General features: G+C 34.4%; 1 protein-coding gene across 2 annotated transcripts; it reads right to left on the reverse strand.

Annotated features, from left to right (window-relative positions):
- Positions 1-20,865, reverse strand: LOC109340871 (protein DA1-related 2-like). 2 transcript variants are annotated; one of them, XM_019578634.1, is made up of 14 exons: positions 20,476-20,865; positions 19,806-19,957; positions 18,623-18,710; positions 18,415-18,529; positions 17,823-17,961; positions 17,567-17,650; positions 17,074-17,193; positions 16,760-16,972; positions 16,620-16,682; positions 16,048-16,163; positions 15,848-15,906; positions 15,332-15,660; positions 4,910-4,915; positions 3,670-3,682 (listed from the first exon to the last, which is right to left on the reverse strand). In XM_019578634.1, exons 1-12 carry the CDS (start codon positions 20,525-20,527, stop codon positions 15,332-15,334), a joined length of 1,530 nt encoding a protein of 509 aa, XP_019434179.1. In that variant the 5' UTR covers positions 20,528-20,865; the 3' UTR covers positions 3,670-3,682; positions 4,910-4,915. The 2 variants fall into 2 exon arrangements, with proteins under 2 accessions (XP_019434180.1, XP_019434179.1); XM_019578635.1 differs by lacking the exons at positions 3,670-3,682; positions 4,910-4,915 and adding an exon at positions 1-13 and having other exon boundaries at positions 15,336-15,660.
- Between the last annotated feature and the right edge of the window lie 812 nt (positions 20,866-21,677).

Raw genomic sequence — 21,677 nt, forward strand, 5'->3', positions numbered from 1 at the left:
TCTTAGTTGTTATCTCAGTCTTACAATTGACACCATAGCATTTTCTGAGTAATTTATTCTCAAAACTGGTAATGTTTCGAAGATGGCTGCAAGGTCATTTCTAGGAGAAGGTTCCAACATCAATTGCCCTCCAAGCTTTGTTGGAGAATGCTACAACTTCTAGAAGATCAGAATGAGAATCTTCATAGAGCGTCAAGATCTAGACATTTGAAATGCAATTGAGGAAGGACCATATGAACCCTTCACAATTATCAATAGTGTGAGGGAAGTTAAGCCAATATCCTCATGGAATGATGAAGACAAGAAGAAAGTGCAATATGATCTAAAAAGAAAAATATCCTCACTTCTGCACTCAGTATTGATGAATTTTTTAGAGTATCAAACTACAAATCTGCTAAAGAAATGTGGGATATTCTATAGACTACATACGAAGGAACCCATGAGGTAAAAAGGTCGGGACTAAATACTCTTTCCCATGAATACGAAATGTTTCGTATGAACCTGGAGAGAAAATACTTGATTTACAAAAGAGATTTACTCACCTTACAAATCATCTCATTACACTTGGAAAAACTTTATCAAATAGTGACTTGAACTTAAAAGTTCTAAGATCACTAACCAGAACATGGCAACCAAAAGTTACACCCATTTCTGAAAAGAAAAGTTTATCAAAGATGTTCCTGGCTGCTTTGTTTGGAAAATTGCAGGAACATGAATTAGAACCCAGTCATCTTGAACATCATGAAGAGCAAAAAAAGAAGAAGAAGAATATCTCTCTCAAAGCAAAAGTGGATAAATATGATTCATCAGGAGATGAATCTGAAAAGGAAGAGATGGAAGATATGAGTTTGTTCGTAAAGAAGTTCAGAAAGTTCCTTAAAAGGAACAAAGGCACTAAAACTGGACAAATGAAGAAATTTACTAAGAATAATGACGCTTCCACTTCAAACTAAAACTTCACATGCTTTGAATGTGGCAAGCTTGGTCATATGAAAATGGATTATCCTAATCTGAAGAGGAATGCCTTCAAGGGAAAGAATGAAATGAAGACTGAACGAAGAGCTTACATAGCTTGGGTAGATAATGATACCAGTTCCGCCTCTGAACTAGAAAATGAAGAACAAACACATATCTCTCTCATGGCATCTCATCACTTTGATGATGAAGAGGTAAATGAATCTAACTTATTTACTTCTTATGAATTGCAGCATGCATTTAATGATTTACATGATGATTACGTCAAACTCACCAAACTATTTTTAAAACAAAAAACTAAGTTAGAAACATCTAGAAATAAACCATCATCGTCTTCATGTCAAAACTGCATTACTCTTGAAAAGAAAATCTCTACGTTAAGTCATGAACTAAATAAGGTAAACAAGAATAGCAAAGATCTAGACAAGATTATCAAAGTTCAGAGACATTCTAAAGACCGAAGAGGTCTTGGCTATTCTGAAAACCAAAATTCTAAGAATCAGAATGTCTCAACAAAGATAAACTTTCAAAAACAAAGTATCCAAGCTTTTAAGAATAAAAACAATAAATCTAGGATACATAAGCATCATCCCATATGCACTTATTGTAAAAACCATGGGCATACACCAAACACTTGCATGATTAGAAAACATGGTGTGCCCTTAGGTCATTATAGATGGGTTGAGAAAAATGCTAACCATGTAGGAATCAAAGAAAATTGGGAACCTAATATTACTTAACATGTTTTGCAGGAAAGTTTGAGAGTCGCCTGCAATTTATAGTACTTGGACAGAGGCTGCTAAAAGCACATGGCAGGCGACAAAGATAAGTTATTTGTCCTTACTCCAAGGCACAATGACTATGTCACATATGGTGATAACAACAAAGGAAAAATATTTGTAGTTGGTAGAATCGGTAAGCCACCTTCAACGATTATAGAAGGAGTATTATATGTCGAAGGACTCAAGCACAACTTGTTGAGCATAAGTCAACTACGCAACAAAGGATTTCATGTGGCATTCTACCCGGATAAATGCATCATCGAAAGTAAGGATTCTAATAACTCTAAACTAGTTGGTAAGAGAATAAATACCATTTATATGATTGACATAGATTCTTCTTTACCAATAAAATATTTAGTTGCTAACAATAATAATGATGCATGGCTTTGGCATAGGAGAATTTCTCATATTCATATGGATCATTTGAATAAACTGATTAAAAATGATTTACTTGTTGGTTTACCCATAATAAAGTTTATTAAAGACAAAATATGTAGTGTTTGTCAAATGGGTAAACAAACAAAGACTTATTTCAATCCTAAGCATATGTTTTCTTCCTATAGACCATTACAGTTACTACACATGGACTTATTTGGCCCCTCAAGGACCAAGAGTTATGGTGGTAACTACTATACTTTTGTTATAGTAGACGATTTCTCAAGATATACTTGGACTCTATTATTAGTACATAAGAATCAGGCATTCAATGCCTTTAGCAAATATGCTAAAAGAGTTCAAAAATAAATATCTCTAAAAATCGCTGCTATAAGAAGTGGTCATGGGGGAGAATTTCAAAATGCTTCTTTTGAGTAATTCTATGATGATCTAGGTATCAATCACAATTTTTCTGCTCCTAGAACACCACAACAAAATGGTGTTGTAAAGAGAAAGAATCGATCCTTAGAAGAACTTGCTCATACAATGTTGAATGAAACTAATCTCCCAAAATATTTTTGGTCTGACGCAATAAACATTTCTCATTGCATGTATTTCAAAGTATAAAACCAAACATTTCTCATTGCATGTATTTGGTTGTAAATTTTTTGTTTTAAATAAGGGTAAAGATAATTTACACAAGTTTAATGCAAAAGTTGATGAAGGATTCTTCCTAGGCTACTCTCTTACGAGTAAAGCTTGTAGAATTTTCAATAAAAGAAATTTAGCCATGGAAGAATCTGTTCATGTATCTTTTGATGAAACCAAGACTATAATACAGGATGGGATAACTCTTGATGAAGAGGCCTTTCCAAGTTCCCCTCCAAACGAGGATTCTTTTACCAATGCAACAACCAATACTTTGCACTTGAAAATGATTGATACTCTATCTTCTCAAGAAGAGCATATTCATTCTGATTTACCCAAAGATTGGAGAACTCATCGAGACCATTCTATTGACAACATCAGTGGCGACATAAGTAAGGGTGTCACTACTCGTTTAAAGCTAAATGATGCTTGTTTAAACATGGCTTTCATTGCTCAAATAGAACTGTCCAAGATTGATGATGCAATCGAGGATGAACACTGGATTCTTGCTATGCAAGAAGAATTGAACCAATTTGAGAGAAAGGAAGTTTGGGAACTTGTTCCTAGACAGATAATAGGTATGTTATAGGAACTCGTTGGGTATTCCGTAATAAATCAGATGAAAATGGAATTATTGTTAGAAATAAAGCTAGACTAGTAGCACAAGGAGACAACCAGGAATAAGGAATAGACTTTGATGAGACCTTCGCTCCTATTGCTAGACTTGAGGCTATTTGATTGCTACTTGCATATGCATGCTATTTAAATTTTCAGTTATATCAAATGGACGTAAAGAGTGCATTTCTTAATAGTTATATACAAGAGGAAGTGTTTGTAGAACAACCTGTAGGTTTTGAAGACTGCAAACATCTTTCTCATGTCTATAAATTAAAGAAAGCTCTCTATGGCTTAAAGCAAGCTTCGCGTGCTTGGTACAAACGTCTAACAAACTTTTTTATTGATTAAGGTTTTACAAAAGGAAAGGTCGATACTATTTATTAAGAAAATAAATCGTCATACTCTTCTTGTTCAAATATATGTAGATGATATTATTTTTTGTTCTACTAATAAAACTTTGTGTAGTGATTTTGGCAAAATGATGCAAGGGGGGTTTGAAATGTCTATGATTGGGAAGCTAAATTACTTCCTTGGATTACAACTCAAGGATGGTATTTTTGTGAGTCAATCCAAATACTACAAAGACTTGCTGAAAAGATTTGAAATGGATGAATGTAAGCCAATTGCCACTCCTATGGGTTCTGGTACATACATTGATACGTATGAAACTGGAAAATGCATTGATATATCAAAGTATTAGCGTATCATCGATTCTCTACTTTATTTAACTGCCATTAGGCCTGATATAATGTTTAGTGTATGCGTATGTGCTCGGTATCATCAATCTAAACCAAAAAAGTCACATTTAGTTGTTGTCAAAAGAATCATTAAATATCTAAAAGGCAAACTGACGTTGGATTATGATAACCAAAAGGAAGTATATGTGATATTGTTGGTTATTCATATTCAGATTTTGCTGGATGCAAATCTGAGAGAAGAAGTACAAGTGGTACTTGTCATATATTAGGTAATGCATTGGTCTCATGGTCATGCAAAAAACAAGCATGTGTTGCTCTAAGTATTGCTGAGGCAGAATACATAGCGGCAATTAGTTGTTGTGCCCAAGTGTTGTGGCTTAAACAACAATTGAGAGATTATGGCTTGGACTTAGGTTGCATAACCCTAAAATGTGACAATACTAGTGCTATAAATCTCACAAAGATATAAGACATCATTTCCTTAGGGACCATGTCCAAAATAAAGATGTATCTATAGAATTTGTTGATACTCATGACCAATTAGCAGATATATTCACTAAACCCCTGGCAAAAGAACCTTTCTATAAAATTAGACGTGAATTAGACATACTTGATGAAGCTTACTTATCTTAAATGCTTATTCATGATTATATGTGTGCTTCAATATGCTTATAATATGCCTACTTTTATTTAAAATTGCTTAAATCTTTTCAAAATTTTCAAATTATTGGGTATGTAATCGATTACATGTGATGAGTAACCGATTACCAGACATCAGGTATGCCTAAAAATTCATATTTTGGGTTCAGTAACCGATTACTCTGGAGAGTAACTGATTACAACATTGAGCAGGAAGCTTTAGTAACCGATTACCCTCTTAGGTAATGGATTACTTGAGGTATTGATTTGAAATCTGGGAATTATTTTGTGTCGAGTAACCGATTAATCACTATGAGTAACCAATTACTTTGTGCAATATTTAAATTTCCCTCCTCATTTTTCAAACACTTCTTCCTCCTCAAACCCTCTTTTTCGTGTTCAACCTAGAGTTTTCCTAAAAACCTTATTTTTTATTCGATTTGTGTGATTTTTGAGTCGTTTTATATGACATTTTCAATTATAAACACTTTTATTATTTAGATTTCATGTTTAGTGGCCTCAATCAAAAATCCCCATATCTCTTAAAACTCAAAACCTAACCTTTCAAAAACCGCAATTCATGGCATCATCATCAAGAGCTAAGAAGCAACATACTGATTTGTCTCAAAGGAAGCAAGGACCTTCATTTTCTGAGGCTAATCCTTTGGATTTGGCACATCTTCTTGAAAATGACGTTCAACGCAAAACATTCTCAGAGCATTTTCTTGGACACTCCATTTTCGCTCCTAAGTATGATAATGTCAGTAACTTTTAGTTTAAAGATTTTCATTTCAATACTCTTCTATGGCAACAAGATCTTTTTGATTTTTTTGAGAAATCAAAAGCCTATTATCCTAAACTTGTTAAAGTGTTTTATATAAATTGACCTTTAGGAAAAATCATCTTACATCCTATGTTAAAGGAAAAAAAAATTATTTTAGATATTAAGACCTTTAGTTCAATTTGTTGTAACATACCTTTTCAAGGTAGCATCAAAGATTTCAGTCTTGCATGCGATTGGGATAATTATGACAGAAAAGAGTTCTACTGTTCTATGTGTAGATTCTCTAAGAGGAAAATAGAAATGCGAAAGCAAATGGCGCTAGGTGAAATGGTAAAGAATAGAGATATCCTTGTTGTAGGAAATCTTAATCTCGAAGATCGCTTGCTTCATTCTTCCAAAATATTCAAATCATTCTCAAATAAATAACATGGAACTACAATTGATGTATACTCTTAAGCATAATCTTTCTATCAATTGGGCTAATACAATAATAAGACATATGTGGTATGTTCGAGAATCTCATAGCCCTCTGCCTTATAGTATCTTCATAACCAACATTCTTGAACATTTTGGGGTATCCACTACTAGTGAATCCAAAGTCACACTTGATGCACATGATAATAAGATTGATATGGATGTGATCCACAAAATGGGCTTCTTGCGAGATCCCATTGATAGACTCTATAAGCATCAAAGTGATAAACAGGCTGCACCTGCTGATCCTAATGTGAATGCCTCTACCAATCCTCCTGAACAACAAACTTCTGAGTTTCATGTTGAGTCTTCTTTATCTATTCCCATGCCTACAAACTAGATGATCATGGATGAATTATTCTCTCTTCGAGGCTACATCTATAATCGAATGGATGCTCTTGACGCTCAGAATCAACAAGTCCAATTCAAGTTTCAACGTCTTTCTTATAAGATAAATAGCATGGACCTTGATGACGAAAGCACTGAACCTGAATCTTAGATCTTTGTTTACCTAGGAATTTTATTTGTAATGTTGCATGATTGTGAACATTTTGATGTTTGTTTGTTGTTTTTCTGACTATGGTTGAATTTGTACGAACATCTTTTAAATTTCTGCTATGTGATATCACTTTTATGATAACCTTTATGCTTGTTATATATTGTATGATATATATATATATATATTATATCTATATTGTGTTGGACTCTTGGCTTTTCTTCTTTTTGATAAAGTCAAAAGGGAGAGAAAAGATGGAAGAATGTATTTTCTGGATAAAACATTTCAGGCACATAACTCCAAATCAAAGGGGGAGCATAAAAAATAGAGGGGGCATACTCAAGACAAGTCAAGAATATCACAAAGTATGCTACTCTCGGAAAACTACACTGACAAGAAGATATTGGTTTGTCATCATCAAAAAGGGGGAGATTGTGAAGATGATCTGGCTCCTAACCTTGGCATGGTTTTGATGAAGACACCAACATCACATAAAAGAAGAAAAGGAAGAATACTTATGAAGACAATGAAGACAAAGCTTCAAGAAATTAGAATCTAAGTCTTTTGGTACTTTTATCATTATACTCTAATCTATACACTTAATAGTAATGCTCAAAAGTATTTTAAAAGAAAATTTATAAACACAAGTATAAATGAAAACAATTTTCAAAATACTGTGTAACAAGTTACTATATCTAATTAACAAGTTACCAGAACTAAGTAACATGTTACACAAGTGAGAAATGAGTCATCCAACAAAAATTGATCAGGGTATTCGATTACACCATGTGGGTAGCCGCTTACACAACATGATAAATTATTACCCAGTTGGAAAAAACAGTTGGGTAATCGATTACACCTTTTGAGTAATCGATTACTCCTGTGAAAATCAATTAAGCAGTTGGATAGACTTGTTGGGTAATCGATTATTGAGAGTTGTTACACTAGTTTTCAGATTCAAACCACACAGCTTTCAACCTAAACGAAATGATTTCATTCCAAACGAATCCTACCTTTTCATAGAGGTATTCTGGTTGATTAGAAAGTCTATATAAAGGCTTTGAAACTCATGTCATACACACACATTTAGATAACATAATTCAGATTGAAATCACTTACTCAAACTACAATTTTCTGAAATACTTGTTCTACACTTGGTGCAACTTGTTCATAACTTTCAGAACTTGTGCAAAGTTGCCTTAAGTGTTATTGCAAGTTATTCAAATCATATGAGCATTAGTACTAAAGTAAAAATTGAGTTTTTGGATTGCAAGAGTTTATAATTTCAAAATCTTGTAAAGGCATTCCATTGCTATTGTTAAACATTTTCTTCATTCAAAGTATTAAATTACTTTCTTTCACAAGGGTATGATAAAAAAAGGGATATAGTCACTTGGAAAGGATGTTTTCCAAAGAGAGATATAGGTGTTAGAGAGTGAGTAAGGTACAAGGGAATCTCGGGGTGAGAAATTGTAATTACTACTCTTAATATCTAGTGAAGAAATCTCTTGTGCTACAAGAGTACTGAATGTAGCCTTCGGTGGACAAGAAGGTGAACCAGTATAAAAACATATGTGTACTCTCTTCTCCTTTATCTCTTTACATTTACTTGATTATTTCTACATATAATTTTCCGTTGCTCTGAACTCTTGAATTGTGCAAAAAAATCAGTCACAGTTTTAAACAACTAATTCACCCTCACCCCCCTCTTAGTTGCCATATCAGTCTTACACCTTTATGTGTGTGAGTATAAGGTGTTTGAATCTTGGCTTGAAAAATAATCCATAGGAAATGACGTAGGAGTTACTTCCTAGTACTACAGTTTTTAATTGCTATATTATTTGCATTGGCTACGACCTTGATCAGCAACCTAAGGAAAAGTTAGGGTAATGAAAAGGCAATTCTCTTGACCATTGGGTTAAGCTAAAATCTTCCACATGACTGCGCCTCAAGTTAGAATTGTAGAAGTTTCAGACATTATGGGATGAAATATGATGTTCTTGGGAGTACTAAACAAGGAGAATGGTATGGTCAAGTTATTCGGTTGTCTCGGGTGATCAATTGATGAATAAGCAAATACCTTATACTGAGGAAAACGTTTTGCAAAATTTTGTAACTTGTAATACCTCTCGTAGTTCATATATCATTGAACCTTCCTATTAAAATTCCTTGAATATCAATAAATAAAATTTATTTATCTCCTTACTACATATATATGTGTGTGCATGTTCCCTTAGGTAAGTCTCAAGTTGTATAAATATGATGTTCAAACTACATAATCAGGTAACTCTTATGATAATGTCTTTCACTAGTGATTTAAGCAAACAAAAGCCATTGGAACTAACTCCCTAGGTGTATATCGACGAGGAACAAATGATGTATTTTCTATAAGGAAGGAAGGTAGTACCCAAAGGGATTTCAACAAAAAAGAAAATAAAAGAAAAAAGGAAAAAGAAAGAGAGTGTGATCAATATCGGCTTGATAAGTTATTGTCTAACGAGGAAGTGTTATGATTTTATATCAATCAAACTTCACGATGATGATTAAGTCGTTCGCATATGGGTAATCAATTATTCATGCATCATCACAAAAAACTTCACATTAAACTTACATCATTTGCATTTGCATCATCATATGTATGCATGGCTAGAGTCTTTGACCCCTAATGGTCTCTATTTACATATGACCCACTATTCCTTGTTGTCCATGTGTTACCGTGGTTTTCTTTACACCTAGGCCCCTTAGTGGCATCACATGATATCTTTGACCAATAGTGGACTCTTCTTTGAACTCAGGCCCTTAGTGGCTTCGCGTGATAACTTTGGCTAACAGTGGTCTCTTCTATTCATCCAGGCCCCCCAATGGCCTCACATGATATCTTTTGCCAACAATAGTCTCTTCTTTGCACCCAGGCCCCTAGCGGCCTCATGTGATATCTTGGACCAACATTGGTCTCTTCTTTGCATCCCAAGCCCCCAATGACCTCATGTGACATCTTTGGCCAACATTGGTCTCTTCTTTGCACTCAGGCCCCCTAGTGGCCTTGCATGGTATCTTCGATCCACATGTGGTCTCTTGTTTGCATCCAAGCCCCTTAGTGACCTTGCTTGATACCTTTGGCTAGTAGTGGTCTCTTGTTTGCACTCAGGCCCCCTAGTGGTCTCGCTTTATATCTTTAGCCACAGTGGACTCTTCTTTGCACCATGGCCCCCTAGTGGTCTCGCGTGATATCTTTGGCTAGTAGTGGTCTCTTATTTGCACTAAGGCCCCCTAGTGGTTTCGTGTGATATATTTGGCGAGCATTGGTTTCTTCTTTGCACCCTTGCCCCTAGTGGGCTCGTGTGATATCTTTGGCCAACATTGATCTCTTCTTTGCACCTAGGATCCCAAGTGGCCTCACATGATATCTTTGGCCAACATTGGTCTCTTCTTAGCATTAAGGCCTCCCACTGGCCTTGTGTGGTATATATGGTCTCTTGTATGCACACAGACCCCCTAGTGTCCTTGCATGATATCTTTGACCCTAGTGGTCTCTTGTTTGCACTTAGGGCCCTAGTGGCCTCGCGTGATATATTTGGCCAGTAGTGGTCTCTTGTTTCCACACAAGGTCCCTAGTGGCCTCGCGTGATATCTTTGGCCAGTAGTGGTCCCTTCTTTGCACTCAGGTCCCTCAGTGGCCTCATGTGATACCTTTGGCCAATGGTGGTCTTTGTTTTGCACCCTGGCCTCTAGTGGCCTCACATGATATCTTTGGCCAACAATGTTCTCTTCTTTTCATCCAGACATCTTTGTAGCCTCATGTGGAATCTTCGACCCTCAATGGTCTCATCTTTGCACTCAGGCCCCATAGTGGCCTCTCGTGTTATGTCTTCGACCCCATATGGTCTCATATTTGAACTTGTCCCCTAGTGGTCTCGTGTTGTTCCTTCGACCCCCTAGTGGTCTCATCTTTGCACCCGAACCCTAGTGGTCTCGTCTTGTGCCTTCGATCTTGAGTGGTCTTATCTTTGCACTTCGCTCCCTAGTGGTCTCATGTTATGCCTTTGACCCCTCAATGGTCTTATCTTTCCATCTAGCTCCCCAGTGGCCTTGTTTTGCGCCATTAACCCCCAAATGGTCTCATCTTGTCACTCAGACCCCTAGTGGTCTCGCCTGATATCATTGACCCCTAGTGGTCTCATTTTTATATCTTCAACCCCCTAGTTGTTTCATTAATAAGCATCACCCATGTCACTCATAATCTCTTTAATCATTAACCTCGAGCTTACGTTATTTGCATATGTTAGAGATTTTTCCACCTTCTATTACTTTTCGGTCAAAATTTTGGTATTTTTATCTTTACTTCCTTCTCACCATGATAATCTGAGTAAGTTTTGTTACTCATCTTATCTAGTAAGAAATAAGTAAAGAGGAGCAATTGTAAACTCCCAATTTTGACCGGGTGAAAAAATGGATTTATTAAGTGTAAAAAAAGTAAAAGAGTAAAAGATGATGAGTGAAAAGGCAATTGGGCCCTTTTGGCCCATTCTAATTAGGTTTGCAATCCTAATCTACCTCTCTACTTATTGTTAAATTAGCAAGGAGGTGCTACACTTAGAAACATACCTATTCTAAAAAAACAAGAGGCAACCCTAGAGAGAGAAAAAGATAGGCAAGTCTTTTCTAGAAAGAGGCAACCCTAGTGTTGTCGTCCCACATGGGGATGACGTTTTCCTTATGAACATGGTTGTTGTCTCCAACAATCTTTATTTCTATTTTTGTCTCACATAGGGGATGATGTTGTTCCTGCCTACTATTGGTACTCTGTTGCTCATAGTTCATCCACAGTAAACGGGCAAAGGCACAAGTTGGGGTTTGCATTCGTCCTATCTTTTTTTTATTTCGTTTGACAACATTAATAGTGTTATCCTTATTTTGGTTTGACTTTATCCCTATTTCATGTTTGATGTGGTGTATGTCATATTTTGTCTTTGTTTCATGATATGTTCAATGATATTCATATTTGGGTTTAATACTACTTTATTCACCATTTGGTCATATCATGGATAGGTTATTGTTTGATTTTTAGTTTAAGTATATAAATTTTTATTATTGTTTTTGTTATTATTATGTTTTCTCTTTTTTTATATATGTTATTTATTTATTGTATCAATAAAAAATTATAATAAAAATAAATAATTAAAAAAACAATATGAGTTAGTCCATTATAAGCCTTATGTCTTGTTACATTACCTTATGTTGTTATTCTTTCAAATAATTTTACAAAGAAATATGAGGTAGCCAACTATATGCCTTGTGTCTTGTAGCGTTATCTTATGTTGTAATTCTTTCAGGTAATTTTGAAAAAACAATATGAGGTATTGTGCCTTGTCACGTTACCTTATGATATCATTTTTCAAGTAATTTAAAAAAGCAATGTGATGTAGCCTATTATAGACCTTGTGCTTTGTCGTGTTACCTTATGTTATAAGTATTTCAAGTAATTTTAAAAATAAATATGAGGTAGCTCACTATAAGTCTTGTATCTTATCATGTTACCTTATTTTGTAATTCTTTCAAGTAATATTAAAAAGCAATTTGCGGTAGCCCACTATAGGTCTTGTGTTTTGTCGCGTTATCTTATGTTGTTAATTCTTTCAAATAATTTTAAAAAGGAATATGAGGTAGCCTACTATAGGCCTTGTGTCTTTTTGTGTTACCTTATATTGTTAATCGTTCAAATAATTTTAAAAAGAAATATAAGGTAGCACACTATAGGCCTTGTGTCTTTTTGTGTTACCTCATGTTGTTAATCTTTCAAATATTTTAGAAAGCAATATGAGGTAACTCACTATATGCCTTGTGCCTTATTGCGTTACCTTATGTTGTTAATCCTTCAAATAATTTTAAACAAGCAAAGTGAGATAGCCTACTATAGGCCTTGTGTCTTGTCACGTTATCTTACCTTATTAACTTTATAAAAATAAAAATATATCAATCAACTATTTTCAATAAGAACTACATAACCTTGATTTTTATGTTGCGGCTAGAGTAAAATTAATGTTTCAAACAAATATCGACATTATTGATCTAGGTATTGTTTTTTAAACGGACAGTATGAGGTGCATAACTCCTTCCTCATCTGTAACCGACTCCCGAACTTAATTTTTCTCTGTGAGCCGATCAATCCTTATTTTTAAATTGGTTTTTCATATTTTCCCTCTAAAAACATAGATGGCAACTTCATTACATTTATTTGCATTATTCTCGTCGTACCCACGATAATTGGGGTAGCGAGAACGGTCAAAAATATGTTTAATTGTTTAATTCAACAAAAGTTTCCTACCAAGACTATTTTAATTAAAAAAAATTAAAAATTCCTTATCCCATATTATCCAAGTCCAACTCATTTAGTAATTCTTCTCCTCCTAAAATCAGATAACTTTTGGCCTACACATTCTTCCTACCGCCTAGAGGCCATCATCGTCTTTAACCTTCCCAAACATCACTGTCATTGTTGTTACTAGCCTACATGTGGTCATTGTCCCCTCCATCTGTGATGTCTAGACATTGTTGCTTCAAGCATAGTCATTATCTAGGAAGAGAAGACGCCCCAAACCTCGTAGTTGTTAGTGTAGTCGTTGCCCCTACTCTTCACATCGTCCTCATATACAACGTCCAAACACATTTCCACGCAGTCTTCAGTCTCCCTCCCGAGTGGTCCTACCGTCTTCAACATCCAGATGTTTTTGCTGCTAGCCACAATACCAGACAGAGGAGCCACCCCAAGAAGAGAAGTCACCCTAGAGTTCTCAATCAAAATTTCACTGTGAATTAGCAACAAGAATTTCAAAGTATAATAACATCAAAAGAAAGTGTATGGCCTTTCTGAGTATGTGGTTGCCCCATCCCAACAAATCTCTTTCCCAAAAATTGAACATTTGATCTAGTAAAGTGTTATCACCACAAAATTTGGTGTTGGAGGAATCATACTGTATTTGGAAATATGACTTGGGATCTCTTGTGTGTCTCTCGGAATGTCCACCAAGATTTCAGGGATTGGGCCGTTACTGATACTTTATCGACCGAAGCCTCTCTTATAAGTGTTCATTGGTGTCATTCGGAAGCTGGTAGTGTGAAACTTAATGAGGATGATAGTTGTAGACTGCATGATAAATAATGGGTAGAGGTGGTGTTATCCATAATCATGATGGCATTTGGTTAGTTTTGTTCATTTGGGAACTTTGGGACATTATCCTCTATTCAAGTTGAGCTTAAGGTCATTAACCATGGACTCGAGTTGACTTGGAGTCTAGGTCATTGTCAAGTTAATTTGGAGTCTGATTGACTTGAAGCAATTCATGTCATTAACAATAAGGTTTAGACTAACTTGAACCATATTGTTTATGTGTTTCACAACATCTATGGTCTTCTTAGAAAAATTGGGATGTCCAGATTTATCATATCTATAGAGAAGACAATTTGGTGGCAAATTATTGGGAGTGACATCCACGCATTCCGAAAGTAATTAATTTCTTACATATATGATAAAGAGATGTGATAATACCAAAAAATATTGAAATTTTTTGAGTTAAGATATTCTCTCCATTAATAAGAAGAGAATATAGAATATGTAATTGTCTCTCCATTAAGTCTTTTTATTAATGGTAAGGATGTTTTTTTAACTTTTTTTGGCACTTAATCTTAAATTGAAAGTGGAAAAGTAACATTACCGAGGTAAAGGCAGTTGAAGTGCTTTTCATCAGTTTCTTATGTTGGTCTTTCGAAATGCATTTTTCTTCTCTCTCTCTTCTCTTCTTCCCTCTTTTAACTTGGAATTTCCAATCTTGTATTCATCCCTTCATCATCACCCCACTTTGCTCTTACCATCCTTTTATGGTGTGTATCCTCCCTCCTTCGCGTTTCTATGTTTTTTACTATCATTATTCTCATCATCTCATGCAAACATCATAGTATATTAAAAATTACACTTTGCTAGCGTAAAAAACTGTCATGTCAAACTAGGAAGCATGTATACATATGCAAACATAACTCAAATAAATTTTTTTGTATTTAGACAATGGAACATTATGGCATTATCGATCCACTGATTAGTGTTATTTGTGACCTTGATGTGACCTCAAATTATGTCCACATTCACGGCTGCATGTGTATTTTCTTATAATACTCCATCGTGTGTTTATGACCACATTTAAAAAACATGCATTGAATATCATGTCTTTGTCCAACAAGGCAACCACTTTTTTCTAAGGTGTACAATGAACATGTCATCATCATTTACGTTGCTTCATTAGTGAACTTGCGATTTCGTTTCTGGGTTTTGTTTAAATTCTTGTGATTTTTTATCGGTCTATTAGATTTTTGGGAAATCGAAATTGAATATAGCTCAAGGGAAATCGAAATTGGATCTATTAGATTTTTGGGAAATCGAAATTATATTTTTTATCAGTCTATGAGTTTAGTTGCCCATTTTTATTATTCAGGTGTATGAAACCCTAAATTAGTAATAATTTTATTAAGGCAGTAAGATTATTATTGGTATTATCATTGAAGATGAAATGAGTGGAATAAAGTACCATGAAAGAAAAACATATATTAAATATGAAAATATTAGTGAATTTTGACTTTGACATCCGTAAAGAAATACCCCTCCCCCACAATAGGCATGAAATAGCTCAAGGGAAGTTGTCCATCCTTTTGTCTCAATTAAGAACAAGCGTTACAATTCAAACTCTATCTGTGAGTTGGGTTTTAGGGACGAAAGTCCTCAGAGGTATCTGGAAAACATATTTTATGATTCCCAAACATTTTATCTTTACCAAATTTCCCACAAGAAACCAACTTACAGAGGGAATTGACCAGTCAAACGAATATGCTCCAGAGTACATCTTAAACCATATTTATTAACAGCTTCATTAGCAGCCCTGAAGCCACCACCATAAGCTTGAGAAGAATCATTGGCAATTTGGTGAATGAAAAATGCACCCAATTTGTTCTCAACTTGTGACCTTTCACCTTTCTTCGATGATGACGAGGACGAGGAAGAAGCTGCTGATGTTGATGGCATGCTTCTATAGCTTGGCTGCCTTGGCATTACTTCAGCCTCGAGCCACATATAAGAAAGAACTTGACAAATACCTTCCTCTACTTCAAGGTTAAGATTGCGGTAACCTGCATAATTTGTTCTAAATGAGATAAAAAATGTACACCGAGAGTTTGCTTGCGAATTAAGTTTTGAAGGGAAGGAAAAGAAAGTGAAGGCTTCCTAGACATCTCACAAGTGTATTCATGGTTCTGAAGTCCTCCAAAACCCAACTCGCAAACTTCTTTCAAAATAAAGGACTCAGAATGAATTTACCTTTAAGGCGTAACCAAGCATGCATCAACTCATGGGCAAGGATAGCACCTGTGAGTAACCTGCAATCATAAACTTATCAGAACACCTATTATAAAGTTTGAATTGTTAGAAGTTATTCTATAAGACTAGTTGATTTGTAACATAATTTTCATAGAGGAGGAGAAAGGCAAAATTTTCATTGTGTACTAAATATTAATTACCTCGGAAGACCATAGAGAACAAGGATTGCTGTAACTTCACATTTTCTAGTTAGCCTTTGAGGTTGAGTTCTCATCCCTATTAGTCTATTGCCTCCAACTCTTGGCCATCTATGTACCTAAGACATCAAAATCTCAGATATTAGTGGAGCTACCAATACCTAAAAGATAATTTGTAATTTTTATGTAGTGTTTTAAATTGCGGTTGTGGTCGCGATTACAGTCACGATTGTGGTTACAGTGATTCCAGTCATTGTGGTTGTTAGGATGTGAATGGCAGTCATTGTGGTATGAATTATTTTGTAATTAAAAAAATATTATGAATTTGATGTGGTTTGGTGTGGTATGATGTGGCCCAAATGCAGTCTGATGTGGTTGTATTACAGCCACATCATTGTGATTCGGTGTTACCGCATAATTGCGATATGATGTAGTTACGGCAATCACCACAACCGTAATATTACAGCTGCATCATGTGATGCAGTCTATAGTTTAAACCATTCCTTCTATCATTAAGATTTCCACATGCTAATTATATTTAGAATAATAAATTAACAAATTCTCAGAAGTCATACACTGGTGACAGTTTGCTCTTCTGAAAGGCATAAGCCCCTTGTTTCTGGCAAGTGATGGAAACCCTGGTAGAAACCAATAGAGAGGTAAGAGGAATTGAATAAATTCTAAGACTTAAAAATAAGACAGGATGGTTGATTACATTCTTCTCCCCAACAATAGCTTCATTAAGTGCTTCTCTCCCAACAAGAAGCATTGGAACCTGTTGATCTATTTTCATATTCATTCCTTCATAATAGTCTCTTATAGCATGGTAAAGAGGTTGACATTCACCAGTATCTGTTATTGCAGATTCCATGCACTCAAGGCACAAAATCCTCCCATCTTCCAATCTAAAGTATTTTTCGTTCCGAGACTTCAAGGCGAAGGAGGAAAAAATCAGATAAAGGGTGGAATTACTTGAAGCAAAATAACGAAGGTAATTATTAAACATTCAAGTTACAGTAAAATTAGTACCTCTAATCTTTCACAACTGCAGCAGCGAGCTGTAGTATCATATTCATGAGATGGGCAATACTTTTGGAACCAATAAGGGTGGCACCTATACTCTATCAAACCAGAAGGATTTATAGGAATCTGAAAATGAAACAAAATATCACAAGCTTTAGTATATAGACTTTCATCAACTGCAAAGATGATAGGCCAATAGTAATAGACAGAGAGGAGATGATATTGTTACTAGGCTATTCTTCTGATAAAGAAAACGACATTATTAATGGAAAGCTCTTATAGCATTGACATAATCAAACGTTTGGTGCATGAGGCTCTTACTTAGTAGGGTTTAGGGAGGGTAAAAACCTTATTGTTGCGCCAATTAATGTAAAATGAAAATAGAAAAGCACAACTGCCACATTCCTCCAACTCCAAGTGCTCATAAGTGAACAGGAAAAATGATATTCATGATAACAAAGAAGAACAGATTGAAAAAACAAGAGCAGACAAATCTTACAAAATGATGGCAAACTTCACATTTTGGGTGGGTCAGATCTTGAAAACATGACTTGTGATATGGATTCTTCCCTGACAAAGAAAACTTGGATCAAAAGAAAACAAGATAGTAAGAGATTGAAGTGCCAAAAAACAATACTTTTTTTAACACTATAGGCATGTGCAATTGTGTATTCGGTGTCTAAAGTAAATGTGTTGAAATGAAAATGAAAACAGATGAATCTAACATGATCTAATTATCAATAAAATAAAACTACCTCGCGCTCAGTAATAGGATGGCCACAAGAGTGACAGCGAAAACAGTTTGGATGAAAATAAGTATTCATACATCCCAAACAATTGCCATAGAGTATTTCCTGCTTGCACCCTGCACATACTCTGATTTGCGACCTTAAACTGCACAATATCATTTGCTTTGAGTAGGATCATTTTATATTAATTTATTGCAACAAATTAGAAAGGATGCTGAAGGACTAGAAGCATTATATATTGATAAATATAGACTCACTATCTTCATGAAATCCTTGTTAACAATGGAATCAACATTTTTAATTACACTCCGCAGCCGCAATTGCAGACACAATATTGCAGTTTGAGAGTTTCCATAGTGACATCACGGCCGCAATTGCAATCGCATCGGTCACATTTTCTCGCAATTGTGGTAAATGCAATACAATTGTAATCACAATCACAATTGTGATTACATTCGCCACATTTTCTCACAATTGTGGTGAATGCAATGCAACCATAATCACAATATTTCATGCTATTAAATATTAACCTCATTGGAAATATTTTGTATTTAGCTTCCACATATCAATCACAAGATTAGGAGAGTAAATATTTTACCCATATCTACGGGGATAAATAGGTAAAGGGTCAAATGGAGGATATGCAGATGAGTGCAATCGATCCTGAAGGGCTCTTTGGTAATCTTCATCTGCCCCTGTTCTCCATCTGTATCCTTGATAAGAAAATGAAAATAAAAGTTTAGTCTTTGAATACCAATATCAGATAGCTAGGGAACAAGCACTTCATTGAAAATTTTACTACTTACCATTTGGTCTCCTTAAATCTTCACCTAAAGAAAGTGCTATTGAACGGTTCATATCCTCTTCCTCCTTCTTAGATCTAGCACGGTCATCCTAATGACATCAAGAGTATTATTTAAGATATCTTATTCCTACATCAAATTGTCATGGCTAAAACAATCCAAAACATTCATAGCATGCAGGTATCAACTTTCAACTTTGTTTATAACTTTTGTTTAATGCCACATTAGTGGAGAAGAATCTAATGGCAAGGACACTAATGGTTAAGGTTTTAAATAACGATAGCAGTTTCAAAAACTTCAAAAACTTTGATGTTTCAAACAATTATAGGCAATTATGGTCGATGCGCCACAATTGTGGTCACAATACGGTTTCGGCGATTCCCAAAACTTTACATATCAACATTTGTAGCATTTTTAGACCCAAATTTAAAAATGTTATTTTGTTACCTGATATTTGTACAGTCATTTTATTTAGTCTTGGAGATTATAATCAAAAGTCTCTGACTTTGCTATCTGACATTAAAATTGGCCCCATGACACTAATGGATGTTAGTTGACTATAATGGATTGTGTGACTTAGGATGTTAAGTAAGAACTTGGGGCCTATATGGAGAAAATGAAATTTTAGTAACAAAATTGACTGGATTCATTTAAATTTATGGTCAATTTTTAACTTACAAAGTGAGCTGGTGGATTAACCTTTTCCTCCAGCACCAAGACTTAACGTGCCAAATTGACAACTAAATTAACTTTTAGTGTTAACTTACATATGTTATCGCCTGAGACAAAATTGGATGATAATTATGAAAGTGAAGGAGTAAAATGACCTATCCATAATGATTGTACTAATCTGGTTGACTAAAATAATGTTTTGTAAAATTGAATATGAGTTAAAATAATCTTTGATAATTATAAAAATAATTAATTTGATCAATATTTAATATTTGTAGGGATCATTTTAAGGTTTTCATATATTTAGGGACCATTTTAAGGTTTTCATATTTTTAAGGACTAAAGTGATATATACAAAAATTTGGAGTGTCTTTACTCAAAGTTAATTAGGTTCCCAGAATTGGAAGTAAATGACAAGAACATTTTCATGTTCAAACAACTGCGATGTCATAAGATTCATAAACAGTGTAGTCAATGAAACAAAACAGAATGTCAGTGTAGCTTTTTTGTTTACCAATGATCTAGCTGGAGCTCGCAAAACCATGTTTTCCTCCGCGGGTAGTTGACAACCACTCTTCCTTCCTCTACTCGACCCTGTACTAAATATCTTGTCAAACCATTTCATAAAACCAGACTTTCTCTCTGAGTATGATGAACCAATGTCCCCTGTTTCACAACAAATTGCAATAAAAATGGTTAAGTTATAACCACTAAATCACTTTAAACCTTTGAAAGAACTTATCTTATTTGAAAGCTTATGATATTCTTATAAATATTTTATAGCTTAATTTAATAAGCTTATGAAAATTAGTTCTCTCTAGACTATGAAAATAATTGTTTTAGCTTAAGAAAATTAGCTCTTTTCAGTTTAATTAAAAAAAATTAGAAAATGGTCAATTAAGTTTTTTTATCCAAACATTCTCTAAATCGAGATTGTACTTCTAGAATCCTGTGCAAACCAAATTAAGAAACTATGAGAATACCCATGTTAGTAACAACAACAACATAAAAAAATAAAAGTCTTAGTTCAAAAAAATAGCTAGCCAACTTATTGGACTAATCTTTGGTTATTAGTTGAAAAAATAGTTTGGTGGAGTTATTCTGTACTATATACAAGTGCCTATATGCATGATGCTCTAACTTTGATGTCTAATACAGAAGGAAGAAGGAGAGAGAGAAAATACCGTAGATACAAGGATGAGAAAGATGATTAACATCTGAAGTAGGAGGAGCCATATATAAGAATGTGAAGCTTATGTATATAGATTTCTTGTTGTGAGAGACGCAAAGGAAACAAGTTAAATGAAAACGATAGAGAGAGAAAAGAAGGGTTAGGAAATGAGAAAAGAAGGGTCATTAGAGATCGTTAATAGTGGGAGAGAGAAGAATAGAGGAATATGTTATAGGGAGAGATTCTTGGCTTGGAAAGGAATGAAGAGAAAGTAGGACAATGTCCGAAAGAAAGAAAGAAAGGAAGGTTCTTTTGGGTGAAGGATGTAGAATATATTGAGCAACGGTGGATTGTTGAGAATCAAAGTGAAGGGGGTAATAAGAAATAAAAAAAACAGTGCTGAGTTTGCACGCATGGAGTTGAAGCTGGAATGCATGGAGTGAAAGTATTTCCTTTATTGCCTTTTCTGGTTTGAATTTGGAAGCATTTTGTCGTATCAGATTACAAGGTATGTTTGACTGCTTCCTTTTAAAAACAGGTCAACCTGGGATGTGGATCACATGTTCTTATTCATGTCACATTTTATATTTCTAAGTCAATTAAAAAGTTTCATTCAATTAAAAATAAAAATTAATATTTTAAAATTGTTTTGTAAAGTTTGATTAGGTAGTGAAAGAATTATTTTGTGAGAGAAGATCTTTTTGTAGAATCATATCTTTTGATGTTATTTTGTAAAAAAAATGTAATATTCATATATTATTAGTGTATAAATTTATATATAATGAATATATAATTTGTCATTTATTTTACTTTTATTGAATAATCAATAATAATTTAAATTGAATAGTGAATAATAGGTCGATAATATATAAACTGTTAATTTTTTTTGATGGAGCAGATAATAAATGTAAGTATGTTTAAAATTTATTTGTCATCCATCATCATTGACACACACATCCTAAAATAGCAGCATAGAAACCAAAGGGACAACTACCACATTTTGGAGGGCACAGGGGGATTTATATTGAACCCTAAAGACTGATCTCTTTTGAATTTTTGAAATCTTGTGAATTTTATTTGTATTAATGAAGTTTTCTTCAGACATACAATATGAATCAAACCTATAAAATCATGCTTAAGAATACCTAATAAAAATAACTGACAGTTACGGTGTAAATAAAATTGAAAGATTTTTGCCAACTTAAAATGTCATCC

Source organism: Lupinus angustifolius, unplaced genomic scaffold (genome assembly GCF_001865875.1).
Source record: "Lupinus angustifolius cultivar Tanjil unplaced genomic scaffold, LupAngTanjil_v1.0 Scaffold_276_15, whole genome shotgun sequence".
Taxonomy (NCBI): domain Eukaryota; kingdom Viridiplantae; phylum Streptophyta; class Magnoliopsida; order Fabales; family Fabaceae; genus Lupinus; species Lupinus angustifolius.